Here is an 18,948-nt window from a genome sequence, read left to right on the forward strand (position 1 = left end):
GATTGAAGCTGCATATGTTGTGTCATCTATGTGAAGTCTCATCTATGCTTACAATTTTATTTGCTCTTGTGTGCACATATTATCCTAAATTACAAATCTAACATTGAAATTGGGAATGATGTGGGATGTGGCCTAGTTCCAAATATATGACGTGATAGCTGTGGCCCCAAGTGCCTATGAAATGATATATGTGAAACAAAGATTGAAATGAGATGATTGATGGAAAAGGGAAATGCCTTGGTAAGGCGGCCCAGCCGATCGGACCGAGATCGGACGCCATGCCACACACATGGTGGTATTGTGTTTGTGATTGAAGTGTATGTCTCAAATGAGGCAACCTAGCCAATCGGGTCGAGATCGGACTCCGATCAAGATAGCGGTGGTATTGTGAGCAATGATGAACAGTGTGAAATGCCCCAAACTAATAGCTATGGAAAAATAATGTGAAAATTGTATGATTCTTTTATTTGGTAATGTGGTGATCGTCTAAAATTTTGAGCTATACTCGTGATTTTCTAATTCTTGTATGAAAGTTCTTTCTAACTAGATGGTGCTTAGTTATACATACTAGTACTATTCCATGGTACTAACGTCCCTTTTACCGGGGGCGCTACATTTTTTTTAATGAATGTAGGTGGCTCCATAGTGGACAGTGCCGATCGCACGTAGCGGAGTGTCCTCCTCTCAAAGTCTTGATGAGCCCCTTTCTCCTTCAAGGGGTTATGTTGTACATCTTATGTTGTAAACTTCCACTTTTGAGGTATAGCCGGTGTTGTCATAAATTATCTTTGGTATCTATAGAGGCTTCGTAGACGTTTGTGTGGGTTATGTATGGGTGTTGGATGGGTCTATGAACTATGTTGTAACTCTAAACTCTTGTTTTCTCTAAATTTTAACTGTGTGGAAATCTTGAAACCTAACTACGGGTTAAGGTTGTGATATAAAATGAACTATCAATGTTGAATGTACAACCCCTCCTATTGTCTAATTAAACGAAAGCCGGATTCCTTAATCATATTGAGTTGGGTAGAAAGTGTTTGATAAGGCTTGCTCAGTTGGGTTCACTCGATTGAGCGCCGGTCGCGCCTCCCGAGGTTGGGACGTGACAAGAAGTAGTCGGCAGGCGGGGCGATGAATTGTACTTGAACTTCAAGACGCCCCCTTTGTCGCCTCATTAAAAACCTCTCCGAGAAAACCCAACTGGGACAAAACCCGGATGAGGGAAAAAGAATACGACGTGGAGGGCGTTTGTTTTTAGAAGTTGAAATATTTGAGATGGGCGACGTTCCAATTGTTTTGTAGTAGTTTTCCCTCCATTATTTCCAGTTGGAAAGATCCTATGTTTGCTACTGCCGTGATTTTGTATGGCCCGTCCCAATTGGTTCCTAGTTTGCCTTCTCACGAATCTTTGCTCGCTTGTGTTTTGGCCTTGAGTACATAGTCTCCGACTTTGAGTGATCGTGCTTTGGCTTTTTTGTTGTAGTACCGTTCAGCTTGTTGCTTTTGGGCTACCATTCTTATGTAAGCCATGTCTCTTCGCTCCTCTGCTTCGTCGAGGTCTTGTTTTCTGTTTTTGTCGTTGCTTGGCCCGCTTTCGTTGGAGTATCTCAAACTGGGTTCCCCGACCTCGACTGGTATCATGGCGTCGGTCCCGTAGACTAGTGAATATGGCGTTTCTCCTATGCTTGTTTTTGGCGTGGTGCGGTATGCCCACAGTACCTCTAGTAGTAATTCCGTCCATAGTCCCTTGACGTCCTCAAGCTTTTTCTTCAAGATATTCAGTATTGTTTTGTTGGAGGATTCAGCCGGACCATTACCGGCAGGGTGATATGGCGTGGAGAGTATTCGCCTGATGTACCATTTTTCGAAGAACTCGGCAGTCTTCTTTCCGGTGAATTGGGGTCTATTGTCACAGCTAATTTCTTTAGGGATGCCGAAGCGACATATGATGTTTCTCCATATGAATGTGATAACTTCCTATCCGCGAACCTGGGTGAGCACACCTGCTTCTACCCATTTGAAAAAATAGTTAGTTAAAACCAAAAGGAAATGTACGTTACCTCGCCCTGCTGGGAGGGGTCCGACGATGTCCATTCCCTATTTGATGAACGGCCATGGCGATGTGACGGAGTAGAGGTGCTCGCCCGTTTGGTGTATCATAGGGTCATATTTCTGGCACTGTTCGCACTTCTTGACATAATCGGCGGCTTCCTTCTTCATTGTGGGCCAATAATATCCTGCTCGAATGAGGCATCTGACGAGGGCCCGGTTGCCGGTATGGGCACCATAGTGGCCTTCGTGTACTTCCTCGAGTACGTGTCTTGTTTGATTCGGCCCTAGGCATTTCGCCAAGGGGCCCCCAAACGTTCTTTTGTATAGGTCATGATTTATGAGGTTGTACCTGGCTACCTACATTTGAAGCTTTTTGGCTTCCTTTTCGTCTGCTGGGAGTGCTCCTTCCTGCAAATATGTTATAATACGGTTGCACCAGTCCCAAGTCAAATTTATAGAGTGTACCTCGAGTTGGTCTATCGATGAGTGGAGGAGGGTGACCACGTTTTCCTTCGTGATGTTTTTGGTGGCCGCTGCTAATTTGGCGAGACCGTCTGCCTCGATATTTTGTGCTCGAGGTATCTGATCGAGTCGACATTCGTCGAATTTTGGCAGCAGTTTATGAATTTCTGCCTGGTACCTTTGTAGCCTCTGCTCTTTGAGTTGGAAAGTCCCTGTGACTTGGTTGACAACAAGTTGCGAGTCGCATCTAAGGATGACTCGTCGTGCTCCGTATTTGAGAGCTAGCTTTAATCCTGCAATTACGGCCTCATACTCGGCCTCATTGTTAGTCATATTGGGGCACCGTATGGATTGGCGAATGACTTCGCCTGTTGGGACCTCGAGTACGAGTCCCAGTCCAGATCCTGACGCGTTGGATGCGCCGTCGGTGTATAGGACCCATAGGTCGGGTAAACTGGACGAGGTACAAAAAGTTTCTTGTTCGACCTCAATCATTATCTTGGCACTGAAATCGGTGACGAAATCGGCGAGTACCAGCAATTTTTTCACTTTTCGCGGCTAATAATCATGCTCGCTCAACTCTATGGCCCATTTGGTCAATCTCCCCGATAGCTCGGGTTTATGCAAAATACCTCGTAGGGGAAAGGTCGTTACCCCCGATTTGGGGTGGCATTGAAAATATGGTCTAAGCTTCCGTGAAGCTTTAACCCATGCCAAGGCCAATTTTCCGAGGTGAGGGTACCTCGGTTCGGCGTCAACGAGAGTTTTGCTAATATAGTAGATCGGAGATTGCATACCTTTATCTTCGCGGACTAATATTGCGCTTACTGCGACTCTGATACAGCTAAGTATATCAGGAGGCATTCACCGTGTTCTACTTTGGCGAGTAGCGGGGGCGAGGATAAGTACGCCTTTAGTTCCCTTAGGGCCTCGATGCATTCTGCATTCCATTGGAGCCCGTTGTCCTTTTTGAGCACGTTAAAGAACTTGTGACATCTATCGGAGGATCGTGAGATGAACCTCGACAGGCAGCTATGCGGCCCGTCACTTTTTGCACCTGTTTCTTGCTGGTTAACACTTCGGTAATTCCCTCAATGGCCTTGATTTGGTCGGGGTTGACCTCGATGCCTCTTTGTGACACCAAGAAACTGAGGAACTTGCCTGAAGTTACGCCGAAGGCACATTTTTCGGGGTTCAGCTTCATGCCGTATTGCCTTAGTATCCCGAAGGCTTCTTTCAGGTGGTCGATGTGATCTTCCTTCCTTTTCGATTTGACAACCATGTCATCTATGTAAACTTCCATAGTTTTGCGGAGTTGGTCCTTGAACATTTTGGTTACTAATCTTTGATAAGTCGCCCCGCGTTCTTTAAGCCAAATGGCATGACCCGATAACAGTACGTTCCTTGATGGGTGATGAAAGTAGTCTTCTCCTGGTCCTCTTCTTCCATGAGGATTTGGTTGTAACCTGAGTAGGCGCCCAGGAAGCTCAACAACTCGTGCCCTGCTGTTGCGTCAATTAGCTGATCGATATGAGGCAGGGGAAAGGAGTCTTTCGGGCAGGCCTTGTTCAGGTCCGTGAAACCCACGCACATCCGCCACTTCCCGTTTTTCTTTTTTACCATGACTATATTGGCGACCCATTGAGGATACTTCGATTCTCGGATGGAGCCGTTAGCAAGTAATTTATCAACTTCCTCACTAACGACCTCATTGATTGCGGCATTGAATTTTCTTCTTACTTGTCGTACTGGAGGGGGGGTAGAAGGAATCGACGTTCAACTTGTGTGTGGCAATGTCTTTCGGAATACCTGGCATATCTGCATGGGAAAAAGAAAATAGATCGGCATTATGGATAAGAAACTTATGAAATTTACCTGGCTCGGAGAGCTTATGGCCTATATAAGCCTTTTTGCTGTTGTTGTTTCTATCTAATTGGACAAGATCAAGATCTTCTATTGTTGACCCCGCTGCTTCCACGACGTCGGGGTCCTTATAACGTCTTTCTGATCGTTGGGTTCGGACCCCGACTTTGATAATTGTTATGCTTCTGAGTTTGTTTCTTTTAACTATTGAGTGAATGTACAATCTTGGGCGATACGGTAGCATTTTTGGATTGTGCGGTGTTCGCCTCGAATGCTGAATATCCCACACGGAGTTGGGAATTTGATTACTTGATACCGGCTGAACGGGATGGCCCTCATGGCGTGTATCCATGGTCGTCCTATGATCACGTTATAAGTTGTGTCTTGGTTCATGATGTGGAACGTTGTTTCTAGGGTGACGCCCCCGGCCAGAATGGGCAGCGTTATCTCTCCTGAGGTTCGCTCGACTGCTTTGTTAAAACCCATTAGTGTTATGCAACGCGGTACTATCTTGTCCTCGAGTCGCATTTGCACAAGAACTCGAGGGTGAATAATACACGCGCCGCTACCTTTGTCTACCATTATACTTTTTACATCAATATCTGAAATACGTAAAGTAATGACAAGAGCATCAAGTGAGGAAAAATCAAATCGTTGGTATCTGACTTATCGAAGATGATACTTTCTCCGAGGTCATCATACCGTTCGTGGGTAATCGATCGCTTCAGTTTGTGTGTGGTGGTAAACTTTATGTGGTTGATTGCTGCTTCGTCGCCTCCACCTATGATCATTTGAATGGTGCGGGCAGGGGAGGGCGGTTTTGGTGGTCCTTGGTGTTATTCTCTTCCGCGGCCGAAATTGGCTCTTCCTCGATCGCTCATCAGCTCCTTCAGGTGCCCTTGGTGGAGCATGTTTACTACCTCTTGCCGCAGGGCTCTGCAGTCCTCAGATTTGTGACCCCCTTCCTGATGAAATTCACAAAGGATGTTTGACTTTCGGGTACTCGGGTCGGATTTCATCTTCTGTGGCCACTTCACCTTCGGGCCGAGCTTTTCTAGTGCGTACACTATCTTTGAAGGGGAAACAAAAAAATTAAGAGCAGATAGGAGCGGGGGCATACCTATTTCGTTCCGCTGAGTCCTTGTATGTGGCCTGGACGGTCCTTCCGCGTGGTGAGGAGATGGTAGGATGGCTGTTCTGACATAAGGTTGGTGCCTATCTCAATTGAGGTGAGGTCCTGACTAATCTCTTCGAGCGTCACTGCGACGGTCTTTCCTCGGCTCTTTTCACGCCCCAACCATGGGAGGCGCGACCGGCGCTCAATCAAGTGAACACAATTGAGCAAGCCTTATTGACTCTTTCTACCCAACACAATATGATTAAGGAATTCAGCTTTCTATTAATTAGACAATAGCAAAATCGAGCATTCAACATTGTTAGTTCATTTTTATATCACAAATCTTAAACCATGTCTAAGTTTCCAAGATTTTATACAGTCATAGCTTAGACGAACTAGAGAATAGATCTATAACACAGATCATTAAACCATCCAACACCCATACATAACCCACACAACGTATACGGAGCCTCTATGGATACAAAAGACGAATCATGACAACGCCGGCAACAAGGCCCCGGCTATACCTCAAAAGTGGAAGTCTACAACAAAAGATGTACAACGTAACCCCTTGAAGGAAAAAGGGGCTCACCAAGTCTTCGAGAGGAGGACACTCCGCTACGCGCGATCGACACTGTCCGCTATAGAGCCACCTACATTCATTTAAAAATGTAGCGCCCCCGGCAAAAGGGACGTTAGTACCATGGAATAATACTAGTATGTATAACTAAACACCATCTAGTTAGAAAGAACTTTCATACAAGAATAAGAAATCACAAGTATAACTCAAAACTTCAAACTATCACCACATTATCAAATAAAAGAATCATACAACTTTCACATCATTTTTCCATAGCTTTTAGTTTGGGGCATTTCACACTATTCATCATTGTTCACAATACCACCGCTATCTTGAGCGGAGTCCGATCTCGACCCAATCGGCTAGGTTGCCTCATTTGAGACATATACTTCAATCACAATCTCATTTTCCCTTTTTCCGAAATTCATTCACAATACCACCGCTATCTTGAGCGGAGTCCGATCTCGGCCCGATCGGCCAGGCCGCCTTACCAAGGCATTGTTCCCTTCTCATTAATCATTTCATTTCACATATATCATTTCATAGGCACTAGGGGCCACAACTTATCACATCATTCTTGGCACTAGGCCGCATTTTACATCGTTCCCAATTTCAATATTAGCTTTGTCATTTAAGACAGTAGGTGCGCACAAGAGCAATTTAAATTGTAAGCATAGATAAGACTTCCCGCAGGTGGCACAACAATGCAACTTCAATCTAAATTTAAGGTCCAAGCATTTCTATACATAATTCATTTCTTTGCCCCTTTCAAGTTATCAAGATAGCACGTTGATCATGTTGAGACACATCTTTTACGCATATAAGGTTACAACACCAATTCATGTAAATCAAGCAATGCAACAATTCAACTTTAATCTTACCATATTCACACAAACACCGATGAAGCTCAATTTTTAAAAGACGGGGTTTTAGCCATACATACCTCAATAAAGCTTTCCTTAATTCTTACAAAATTCCGGGACTCTTAGCACTTCAATCTATAGTATACGAATTACAAATCTAACCAAGAATTAGAGACATGGTTAAGATTTTAGCTCGTTCAGGTATACTATCAAGCACCAAGTGTGCATTGTGATCTTAGGTCCCTTTTTGGAAGAGATTTCTTCAATGTTATACTCCAATTGTTGTCTCTTTAGTTCTCATCCTCCCCATACCCATTATTTCTTATGCATGCAAAATTATTAGCCCTTTTTCCCAAGAACTCAATTGTTAATCAATTATCTTAAATAGAAATTTCGAAATTACAGATAATGGAACAAGTTCTTACCTTTTTAGGGTGAAGACCTAGCAACTCTCTTGACAATCTTCAAGATTTTTGGGTAAGAGTTGGGTGGGGATTAGATGAAGGTCACTCCCTCTCTCTCTAGAACTCTTTTTCTCACTCTATTTTCAGTAAAAATAACATAGAGAAGGTTGGATGGGGTGTTTTTAATGGGATGGGGTCGTGTTTTAGAAATTAGAAAATAGGAGCCCCGACTCAGATCTGCGATTGCATACCTGACATGCGGCCCGCAAAATGGACCGCAAAAATGGTCCCAAAAACTGAACACACTGCTTGGGTATGCGACAAGAATGCGGTCCGCATACCTGTTCTGCGGTCGCATAATGCACCGCAGAACTGCTCCTTGCAAAAATTCCAAGGGGATTATGCGACGACTATGCGGCCCGCATATCGGGTATCTGATCGCATAGTTGACCTCAAAATTAACCATCACACTGCTTGACTCTGCGGTGACCATGCGGTCCGCATAGCTGTTATGCGACCACATTCTGGGCCGCAGAATCACACTTTTCTGCAACGCCTAGACATTTTCACAACGCCCTCTCACCTTGGCGCAGTAGGCGTTGTGAATTTCTTCCCAAGTGGTGGGAGGGTATTTCATGAGTGTGCTTAATAGTTTTCTAGTTGCTCTTGATCCATTCCTGCTCAACCCGTTCTAGAAAGCTGCTACCGCCATTCCTTCCGATACATTTTGTAAGCTCATTCTTACCCTGTTAAACCGGGCTAAAAATTCCCTGAGTCCCTCGCCAGGCGATTGCCTAATGGCGAATATATCATTTACTCTAGCTTCTGCTTTCTTAGCTCCGGCGTAGGCGGTGACGAACTTGTCGGCAATTTCCTCGAATGTTGTTATAGATCGTGCTGGTAATTGTGAGTACCAAGTTAAGGCTCCTCCGGTTAAGGTCTCGCCAAACTTTTTTAGTAGCACTGACAGTACTTGCTCCTTTGAGAGGTCGTTACCCTTTACTGTTGTGACGTAGTGAATGATGTGATCTTCGGAATACATTGTGCTGTCATATATCTTCAAGTATGACGACATCTTAAAGGTTTTGGGTATGGCATGTGGGGCTGCCTCCTCGTTGTATGGTTGTTCGACGTATCGGCCGACATCCCGTTTTGGTAGTAGTTTTGGGGCGCCTGGTATTTTATCGACCCTTTCTTGATGCTCCCTCATCTGGTCGCGGAGTTCCTTGTTCTCGTTTTCCATTTCTTCCATTTTCTTTAGGTTGTACATGAGTGCGTCATTACCTGCATCAACGGCGGTGTGAGTGTTACCTGTTGGGGGAGCGGGTTGCTCATCTACGATCGCTGTGGTATCCGTCTGTATTACGTTCCTACTCGTCCGTTGAGCGGGTTTGTCGAGTATGTTATTTAGAGTGCTTGTCAGCCATTCCTCCAGTAATTTTTTCACTGCTGGTGGTGCTTCTTCGGCTGTGGGTGTGGAAGCTCCTCTCTCACATGAAGCGGTTACACTTCCATGAGGGAGCGGTGAGTCACTCCGCGTGGGTGTAACACCCGGCGTCACATTCTCGTGTCTTCTCTGCCATCCTCGTTGATGGTGTTTAAGATGTTGGTAGTGACACCCATTATTGCTTTCTGTCTTTCATCTCCTTTCCCTACCATTGTTAGTTCGTGCGGACAAGAAAAAGATGGATGTCCTTTATGATCTAGAAGAAACTAAAAAATTTAACTAAAATACTCCCCACAGACGGCGCCAAATTGTTTGACCAAAAAGTGTTGAGCCTTTTAGTTAAACCAATTAATGACGAGATGAAGGATGAATCTGAGTTAAAAATAATAAATTCTAGACCAAATACTATGAGAAGTCGGTAAGATGAACAACGTTAATCAGCATGTTTGTATTCAATGAATGCTAATAAATATGATAATACAAACACGAAATAAATGTAGATAATGGCAATAAAGATAATAAGAAAGAATTTACCACCCAATTATTATATGACTTGGAAAGTTCTTTCCCCTGACAACAACGTGGAAAGAAGAGAAGTGAAGATGGTTATGGAATCTTTGGATCTTGTTAATAAAGATTAAGTAACATGTGCTTGGATAAGATAATCAATGAACAAGACAACTTTTGTATATTGTCTCAAGTCAACCTTTTATAATATGTCTTTCTCAGAAAGTGAAGATCCCCCTCTTATTCTCTATCTCTTCCTATTTATAGAGGGTATTTCCAAGAAACCCTAATGAATACAAAATAGGGAATATCCAAAGGAATATTCCTTGTATTCATTCCTAAGTCTATCCTACCGTTACTCCTGTACCCTAGTTGTCCGTCCTCGACTACGCTGCCCTTAAAGAGCGTTTTTCGCTATTACGCCATAGTCGACCCCGTCCTCGATCCTGTATCTAGCTATTACCAAGTCGCCAAATTTAGACCAATGCAGTTAGTCCCTCCGCTTATTGAGGTTGTAGTCTTGCACGCCCTCGATAAGCGGACCCGGTTCGTGTCTGTTTAGCAAAAATTTGGTCGCGTTGATCAGATCGAATTGGCCGAGGTCGAGAGAACGGCGCAGCCATCATAGCTATGGTTGGTGTGGCTATCGTGAGATGATGTCATGGCCACGCGCGTCATCATGGTGCATCTTCCCGATGCAACATCTGTGCGTCTGTCGCTTTGGTTTTGGTGCCATTGACAATCCTTTGCTTCGATTCTCGTGCCACCCAACCCTATAAATAGATGGGGGTTTCATTTTTGGGATGTTTTCACCATCCTTTACTTTGCATGAGCACTATTCCTCTTTGATCTTCTTCTTCGATTTCTGCTCTTGATTTTGCTTCTCCGATCCATTCCCTTCTTTCTTACCCAGTTGTTATCTTCTTCTCGGGCTTGGTAGAATACGTTTCATTGTTGAAATATGTCTCAACCCCCTCACATTCATGATGAAGTTTTCGATGCCACTCCGTTATCGGTGGCCCTTCCTCCCGGCGGTGAGGAATTCATGGCTGAAGAGGATGATAGCTTCCCTACCGCGGAAGAGATAGTTCCCAAAAACCCTTTGGCTAGAAATGATTTTCCAAAGGAGCCTGCTCCTGCTCCTGCTCCTGCTCCTGCTCCCACTCAGGTGCTCTCAGAGACTGGACCGCCTCATATAAGCCGACCTTCGGTCCAAATATCGCATCCCTCCCCATATTGACATAGTTCTGGCCGGTGGCGACATCGTGGAGGTCCATCGACCTGGGTATTGTGCCTTCTATGTCTACCCGTTCTTGATTGGTTATACTCTTCCTCTCAGAAAGTGAAGATCCCCCTCCTTCCCCACAGACGACGTCAAATTATTTGACCAAAAAGTGTTGAGCCTTTTAGTTAAACCAATTAATGATGAGATGAAGGATGAATCTTAGTTAAAAATAATAAATTCTAGACCAAATACTGTGAGAAGTCAGTAAGATGAACAACGTTAATCAGCACATTTGTATTCAATGAATGCTATTAAATATGATAACACAAACATGCAATAAATGTAGATAATGACAATAAAGGTAATAAGAAAGAATCTACCATCCAATTATATGACTTGGATGGTTCTTTCCCCTGACAGCAACGTGGAAAGAAGAGAAGTGAAGATGGTTATGGAATCTTTGGATCTTGTGAACAAAGATTAAGTAGCATGTGCTTGGATAAGATAATCAATGAACAAGACAACTTTTGTATATTCTCTCAAGTCAACCTTTTACAATATGTCTTTCTCAGAAAGTGAAGATCCCCCTCTTATTCTCTATCTCTTCTTATCTATAGGGGGTATTTCCAAGAAACCCTAATGAATACAAAATAGGGAATACCCAAAGGAATATTCCTTGTATTCATTCCTAAGTCTATCCTACCGTTACTCTTGTACCCCAGTTGTCCGTCCTCGACTACGCTCCCCTTAAAGAGGGTTTTTTGCTATTACGCTATGGTCGACCCCGTCCTCGATCCTGTATCTAGCTATTACCAAGTCGCCAAATTAGACCAATGCACAACAAAACTTAAGAAAGAACTTTCTTTCCATGCTTATCTGTTTAAAATCAAATCAAGGCAGCTCTTCCTTTAATCTAAATATTGGAATGCCCATTAACTATAAATTGTTGATAACATTTAGCGAGGGAGGAGACGTTTGGAGACGAAAAAGGAGGAGAGTTTTGGGTGCCTATATGATTAGTGTGGGCAAACGCTTATGCAGTTATTTATTTTAACTAGACTAGATCTATACAAGAGCAATCGTGATCTATTTTTGATTTCATGTTAAAAAACTGTTTTTTAAAAAGTACTATTGAATTACACCTAATAAATGTTGTATGACAGAACATATTACCTATATCAAATTTAAATACAAAGAAGTAAAATTTTAATAGCATCTGTTTATTAACTCAAGGGAAAAGGCCTAATTTGCTCCTAAATCATCGAATCCCCTTAACTTTGCTCTTTATTAGAAGTGAGTAATAAATATATACTCTCACTGTTACCCTTGCACAGTTAGTCTTTGTTGCCACAAGTATGCCCTTGAATGTGGTATAATCCCTTACTTCTGGTCGTGGAATAAATAATCTCCCAAAGAAAACAAAGAATGACAAGGCAAACCATATTTAACCATAGGAAGTTGGAGAAAATATATCGGCAGTCTCTCACCATGCAGAAGCAAAGGACCTTTCACATTTATGGGTAAGCTGAGGGGAAAAAATGATATTCAACATTCAAGTGTTTAAAATTGATATACATTATATTTCCTGAACAGGAACATTTTATCTCAAAGAAAACGACTGATATCAAGTACAAATCATTTACCAAGGCTAAAATAACTCTAATGAGCAAAACTTATAGGCACATGCCAATATTCCCAAGGCATGATCGTATTACTAACAAGGTTTGGACCTAGCAGTACCCCCAGGACAGGTTTCATTTGTATGCATACCGAGACAGAAATCCTGTTACCTCAGATGCAACTTCATAAGCACCTTCAACACACCTCCCCAATGCTACACCTGACACATAATTACCCCCAAGAAACAGCCCTTCAAGCCCATTATCACTCATAGCAGCTTTTGCAGTACTTAGCGTATCCAGATGACCAACCAAAAACTGTGGGATAGCTTGTGGCCATACTCGCACACCCACAACAAGGGGATCTTGTGCTTTGGGTTTTATAAGCATTTTTCTGAGGTCACGATCAACTACTTCCACAAGTTGGCTCTCCGTCTGCAAGAAGAATGAGGAATCAAATCTCAAAGCAATTTATTCTAGGCCCTGAAGCATAAAGAATAACCGCGAAATGCTTTCGTACAAGTACACCATAAAAGAAAGTCATGCTATGGAAAACCCACAAAATGCAGTCGAACATAGAGGAAAGAGAAACCACAATCTTCTTAGCTCTTTAGTTCTTTATGGTGAAACTATTCTGAGGATTTGTAATCACTTGACTGTTTTTTTAAAATATCACACATTTTGCTCTTACACCTAGATCAAAAACCTGGAGACTCTAATCACTTAGTTATATAAGCCTAAACGGTTTTGTAATCCAAACCAACTACGGCATTAATCTAGAGAAAATAACACTGAAAACATTTTCCTCATCACTGCAAGGTTAACGTATTTGCAACCAAAAGAAATCAGGGGATAAGGTCATAAGGTCATTCTCAGTTTTCTGTTTGTTACCATAGGAACCTTCAAGCGATGCCCCAACTGGCCAGCCCATGAATATTCATTATGATAAATCAATACCGGCAGGACTTGAAGTTGCGCTCAATTTAAATGCCTTACCTTAGACAAAATTTCAGGATTTTTTGCTCCTCCAATGTAGTTCAAGAGTAACACCCGACCTTTTGGGGCACGGTTAGGGAAGAGTGATGAACTATATATCGTTCCTGCATATGAAACGCAAGTATTATATTTAAGATGAATCACATCCTGATGTTATTGTTCTGAACTCATTCATCTTCGATTTGCATGGTACTGTCAAAATTTCTAGGTAATGATGGTCAGGGAAGACTGATACGCTATATATTATTCCTGCAGATGCGATAGAGGAATGCTACTTCAGTGAGTTGCATCTTGCAATTGTCGTAATAAAAGTTTTCCATCTTCAATATGGATTCTTGAAGTTAAAATTAGAGTGAATCCTTCAAACAGAAAGCTACCTAGTGTTTCCACTCCCTGTGTACGTGGATGCAACTGCCCAAATCCCTTTAGTTCACCATCAACCAGACGTTCATCACGAATAGCTTCTTGAGGATATGAAATTGTGACTGCTCCAACTGGGGGATAGTAGAAATTTGAAAGTGCATCTGCTGCGGCAACCTGAGTTTAATATAAGTTTAGGAGACATTTTGCTTTAGCAAGAAACAGAAGAAGCTGAACCACAACCTATAGATAAACGTTTCCCATTTTAAGTGAGCCGCATTTCTTGCAAAGCAATTATCAGAAGTAGTAACCTTCGAAAAATCCAAGGTCAAAGCATTTAAAGAAAATTGCTCATAAATTTATATATGAAAAAAACTCACAATAACATGAGATACAGGTTCAATCTTTCATGAGGGGTGGGGTACGGTTGCGCTCTTGACCTCATTAAGCATGTACATGTTAATTCTCCGTGCGACGCAAATGTTCTTTTTTTTTTTTAATTCTCTTCTCTCCGATAAGTCTTTCTCTGCACATTATATTGCATACACATATTATACATAGTATATGACTGTTATACATGTGTTTGAGCCGCTTTTCCTAGTCCAAAAGAAAAAGAAAAATTAAAGGATCCCCTTTTTTATCCAAGTTTCTATATTAGAGTGCCAAATGAACAATAGCAATAACGACTTTGGAGCAAACAGTAATGGAAACACACCGAAAGAGGACGTAATATGTTGCTTGCTACATAGGATGGCACAGTCATGACAATGCTTCGACTTTGAAGAGAAACTACTCCTTCTGGTGTCTCGTATGTCAAGCGATATCCTCCTTTTTCTAACTTTGTAATGCTAGAAAGCTTCCATGATAGTTTTAATTTGCTTCCCAATCTAAGGAAACACGGCGACAACTTATTAGCATTTCCAAGGTAAAAATACTAGAGAACTGCTTGAACAAGAGCACCAAAGAGCACACCTAGCAGAAAAAAGCCAAAACATAGGTTTCTTAACTTTTGATAATTTTCTTCTCTTTCTTTTTCCCGCCTAAACGTTTATACTGGGGGTGGGAGTGGGGTGGAGCCAAGGTAAAAATACTAGAGAACTGCTTGAACAAGAGCACCAAAGAACACACTTAGGCAGTGTTATCAAAGGCGCGCTTAAGCCCTGAAGCGAGGCTCAAAACATGTTGAGCGCTTTGCCTCGCTTAGCGGGCGCTTCAGCGTTGTCATCAAGGCTCTAAAAGCATACTTTTCCTTGCCAATAAGCGTAATCCTGAAGAGGCGATGCTAAACAATTGATATTTCACTTTATAATAAAGTTTCTTCAATGTCTTTGTCCATATATTTGGTATTCATACTTATAGATATTAGTCTTGGACTATACATACATATTTGTAGTTTTCTTTTCTTTTCATTTGAGCCTTTCTTCATTAAAGCCCACGCTTTATTTGCGCTTTGCGCTTAAAGCCCTAATAGACTTTAGAGCTTTTTTGCGCTTTTCGCTTTTGATAACATTGCACTTAGGCCGAAAAAATGCCAAAACTGAGCTTTAACTAGTCCTTAAATTTTGATATTTTTCTTCTCTTCTTTCCCCCTGAAATTTTATACTGGGGGTGGGAGTGGGGTGGAGACATTGAACTGGGAAAGGAGAAGGGCACCTTGCACTGATTGCATCCGGCAGCATTCTCAGACCCTTCCTGAATGATCCAACTGTCTGTCCTTTTGGTTTTGGTAAACGCCTGTAGAATGATTACTCAAGTCAGCCTACTCTCTCTCAATACATATATTCTTAACAGAAAAAGCACAAGGCCTGGAAAGAAAAAGCACAAAGGCTTTAAATCAAGTCCATTACAGATCACGAGGCGCTTTAGGTGTACTGGATCTCTCCTTTATTGCTTTAAAGGTTCCTCCAATAATGCTACCACCAGTTTGTTCCAACTTCCAAACTTTCCCAAATGCTGCTTTCATACTCAGTTTTGAGGGATCACCAGCATAAACACCTATACAAAACGAGGACTATCAAATAAAATCGATTGAAAATAGGCAGGTAACAGAACTACATATATATATGTAGTTCTAATTCGCACGATATGAATCTCTATAGCAAACGGTATTTAAGAAAGTGAACAAATTCCATAAAGGCAGTAGTTCCGAATAGGCAGGTACCAGAACAAAATGGTTCTATCAAGCGTTCAAAGACTTCACCACCAAGATTACGACGCACGAACTGCTCAACTGATTCCTCATGACCCTGTCATCTTTGCCAAAACATGCTAAGTGAGGGAAAAGGCACAGATTATCAAAAAAGTGCAAAAATTATTTACACAATCAGGTTATTTAAGAGGTAATTGCATATACCTCTATCAGCATAGCATTAATTAGTAACGTAAAATAAATGTATAACAGGTTAAATTACACTGATGGTTTAACACTATCGTTACACTGTGAGGTTAAACTGTTGAATTTTACAATCTCTCTTTAATTTGCAATTTTTATATTTTTATTTTTTGTGTCAACAGAATCAAAATAAATGCATTAAAGTTAGAAGAGTACAAACTGGAGGTGAAGGGCGGAGGCCAATGGCACCAAAACCAGCTCTCAGCTTGCCAGGAATACTCATCAAATCAAAAAAGGGAAGATCAGTGAGTTTGGAAGGTACGGGCCTTAATTTACCCTTCCACAAGACGAAACGAGGCGCATTAGGATCTCCCAACACCAAATCATCCTTCAATCCACAATCTACTGCCATAGTCAACATAGGATCGGACGGTTGGAAACTGTTCGGACCTTCTTCCCACAAATAGCCGTCTCTTTCCACTGTCGTTATGTTGCCACCGGCACGATCTCTCGCTTCGGTTACCATCAAATTGGGGTAATTAGCGGACATCACCTGCGCAATGCAGAGGCCACTAATTCCTGCTCCGACTATAACACAGTCCAGCTCCGCGGCGGGTCCGCCGTCGACCGCTGAGGAAGGAACTGTGTAATCTTTGGCAACGGAGCATCGTGTTCTCCAGCCATTGCAATTGACACTATTGCGCTTGCAGATGGAAGAGAAAGGGAGGAAACTCGTACGAGTTAAGAATGCCGATGGAGACGAGGAGGAGGAGGACGGCGGCGCCCGGTGAGTGAAAATATTAGGATGATTGGCGACGGGAGTTGTTGTCATGACTGCCTGACTTGTAGACCGCGCTTCAGTTTCAGCTGGACTATCCGGAAAAATATCACCTTTCGTCTAGCGTTATCTTTCCGGTTGGTAGAATTTTTGGATGTGTGCGCTCACACAATCTCAGCCGTCACTTTTTTCTAATGACTTCACATCATTTGGTTAGGAATTAATGCTGGTGACTGGTGAGATAAGGGGTGATTCTACCGGATAAGTTCACTGTTTGGTTTGTTTTTTCCATGGGGATTTAAAATTTGATTTTAATAGTGTTTGTTTCCGAAAACAAAGTTATACCCAAGTTCCTCTTTTTGGCGAAATTAATTTATTTTTTGTTTACTTTTTACTTTTCATCATAAGCATATTTTCGAGAAGCATTAAAATTAATTTCTTTTCAAAAATACTTTTTGAAAAGCACTTTTGAGAAAAATACATTTAGAACCCATTTGTCCGAGCTGCTAAAAATTACCTATTTTGATAGTGTTTTTGCTTAAAAGTGCTTTCCAAAAAAATACTTTTGAAAGTTACAGTTTGTATTTGAACAATTTATTTAAAAAGTACTTGTTATAATATTTGATAAGTAAATTGTGTTTGGCTAATCTTTTTAAAAAGTTACTATTGAATGTCAAATTACAAAAAAAAAAAAAAATGACAGTAAATGTTGAGTTCACAATTAGTATATTATTTAAAAGAGAGAAATTAAATTACATATTTATTATTAAAAGTTAAATTTTCTTCTTACTTAATTAGAATATTAAACATAAAGTAAAAATATATATTAAATTTTTAATTAATTTAAAATATAGTTATCCAAAGCAAAAACATTAGGTATCTAGTATTACCTAGTTTATATAACAATTTAATATATCAAAATATAATCATTCAGTATGCATTAATACGTTATATAGCGAGGTTGGTGTTTTCTTTAAGTTCTACACCGTGCTGGAACCTACTTCATTAATCATATATGAAAAAAGAAATCTATTTATAGTATAGAGATTATTTCAAAGAAGAATAGGAAAAGGAGAATAAAAATACGATAGAAATATAATAAAAAAAAGCAAAATAAATGAAGGACAACTTGAAAAATATAAATTTATTGTAAGAATACTTTTATCATAAAAAAAATAATTTTTCGCTTCTGCATCTTCGAAGAAGCTAGAATTTGTAGCTTTTTCCCAAAAGCAGAAAAATTACTTATACAACTGCTCAAAAACACTTCTCCATCTTAACCAACACACATCAAATTTTCAAAAAAGTACTTTTTCATCTAACAAAAAATACTTTTAACCTTTGAAAGCTTGGTCAAACAGGCTATTAGAATCACTTTTAAAAGCTTGGTTCAAATGCAAATTGTTGTTCAAAAATACATTTTAAATTAGTTAGCCAAACATAAATTATTTCAATAAATTTTGTTTTTTGAAAAAGATACTTTTCAAAATAACCTGATTTTAGAAGCTTGGCTGAACAAGCTACTATTAGTTATTAATTTGACCCGAAAATTCAAAGTTAAAACCCAAAAAGCTATTTTTAATAGGAATTTTTACATTCCTATACACTATATGAAACTATATTACCCACCCTACTCAAGTTTTACTATAATTACATATTATATACCCAATTACCATTTATGTACATTTTAAGGGAATTAATGATAATAATTAGTGTCCTAAAATCACTCTACCGTATCATCCACTCTCCCCACGTTTCTCTCTCCACATCCCACCCCCTCGCCCATGTATCTTGCACAAGAGAGCAGCAATTCCACCATTGACAACAATTAAAAAGCTTTGAATTCGAATTTGAGTTTTCAAAAAATATTATTTGTTTGAATTGGATGTTATTGCAAAGAATTGGGAATTCTCTCTACGTCTCTCTCTATCTCTCAATCCCTAATTTCAGTAATGTAAAGCAAAGGAAAAGAGAGCAGCAATTCCACCATAGACAGCCATTAAAAAGCTTTGAAGCTTTGAATTCGAATTTGGGTTTTCAAAAATCATTACTTGTTTGGATTGGGTGTTGTTGCAAACAATTTGGTATATGGTTTGGAGTTTATATCTCAATTTTGAGGGTGTTTTGGTGAAGATTAGACTTGATTTTGGCTGAATTTCAGATTGAAACTCGAAGAAGAAGACATGATATACATTATATCTACGAAATTGTAGAAAAACTGTAGAAAAATTATATTATGTTGTTTATATATATATATATATATATATATATATATATATATATATATATATTATATATATATATATATATTATTTAATTATTGTTGAAAGTTGAACAATATTG

General features: G+C 40.6%; 1 protein-coding gene across 2 annotated transcripts; it reads right to left on the minus strand.

Moving 5' to 3' along the window:
* Positions 12,010–16,836, minus strand: LOC109224203 (protoporphyrinogen oxidase, chloroplastic). Of its 2 annotated transcripts, XM_019388791.1 has the most exons (8): positions 16,048–16,823; positions 15,657–15,741; positions 15,343–15,490; positions 15,149–15,229; positions 14,211–14,382; positions 13,513–13,672; positions 13,136–13,239; positions 12,010–12,574 (listed from the first exon to the last, which is right to left on the minus strand). In XM_019388791.1, the coding sequence occupies exons 1-8, from the start codon at positions 16,657–16,659 to the stop codon at positions 12,275–12,277; spliced, it is 1,662 nt and encodes a 553-aa protein (XP_019244336.1). In that variant the 5' UTR covers positions 16,660–16,823; the 3' UTR covers positions 12,010–12,274. The 2 variants fall into 2 exon arrangements, with proteins under 2 accessions (XP_019244336.1, XP_019244342.1); XM_019388797.1 differs by lacking the exons at positions 12,010–12,574; positions 13,136–13,239 and adding an exon at positions 13,246–13,384 and having other exon boundaries at positions 16,048–16,836.

This window comes from Nicotiana attenuata, chromosome 1 (assembly GCF_001879085.1).
Source record: "Nicotiana attenuata strain UT chromosome 1, NIATTr2, whole genome shotgun sequence".
NCBI classification, from domain to species: Eukaryota; Viridiplantae; Streptophyta; class Magnoliopsida; order Solanales; family Solanaceae; genus Nicotiana; species Nicotiana attenuata.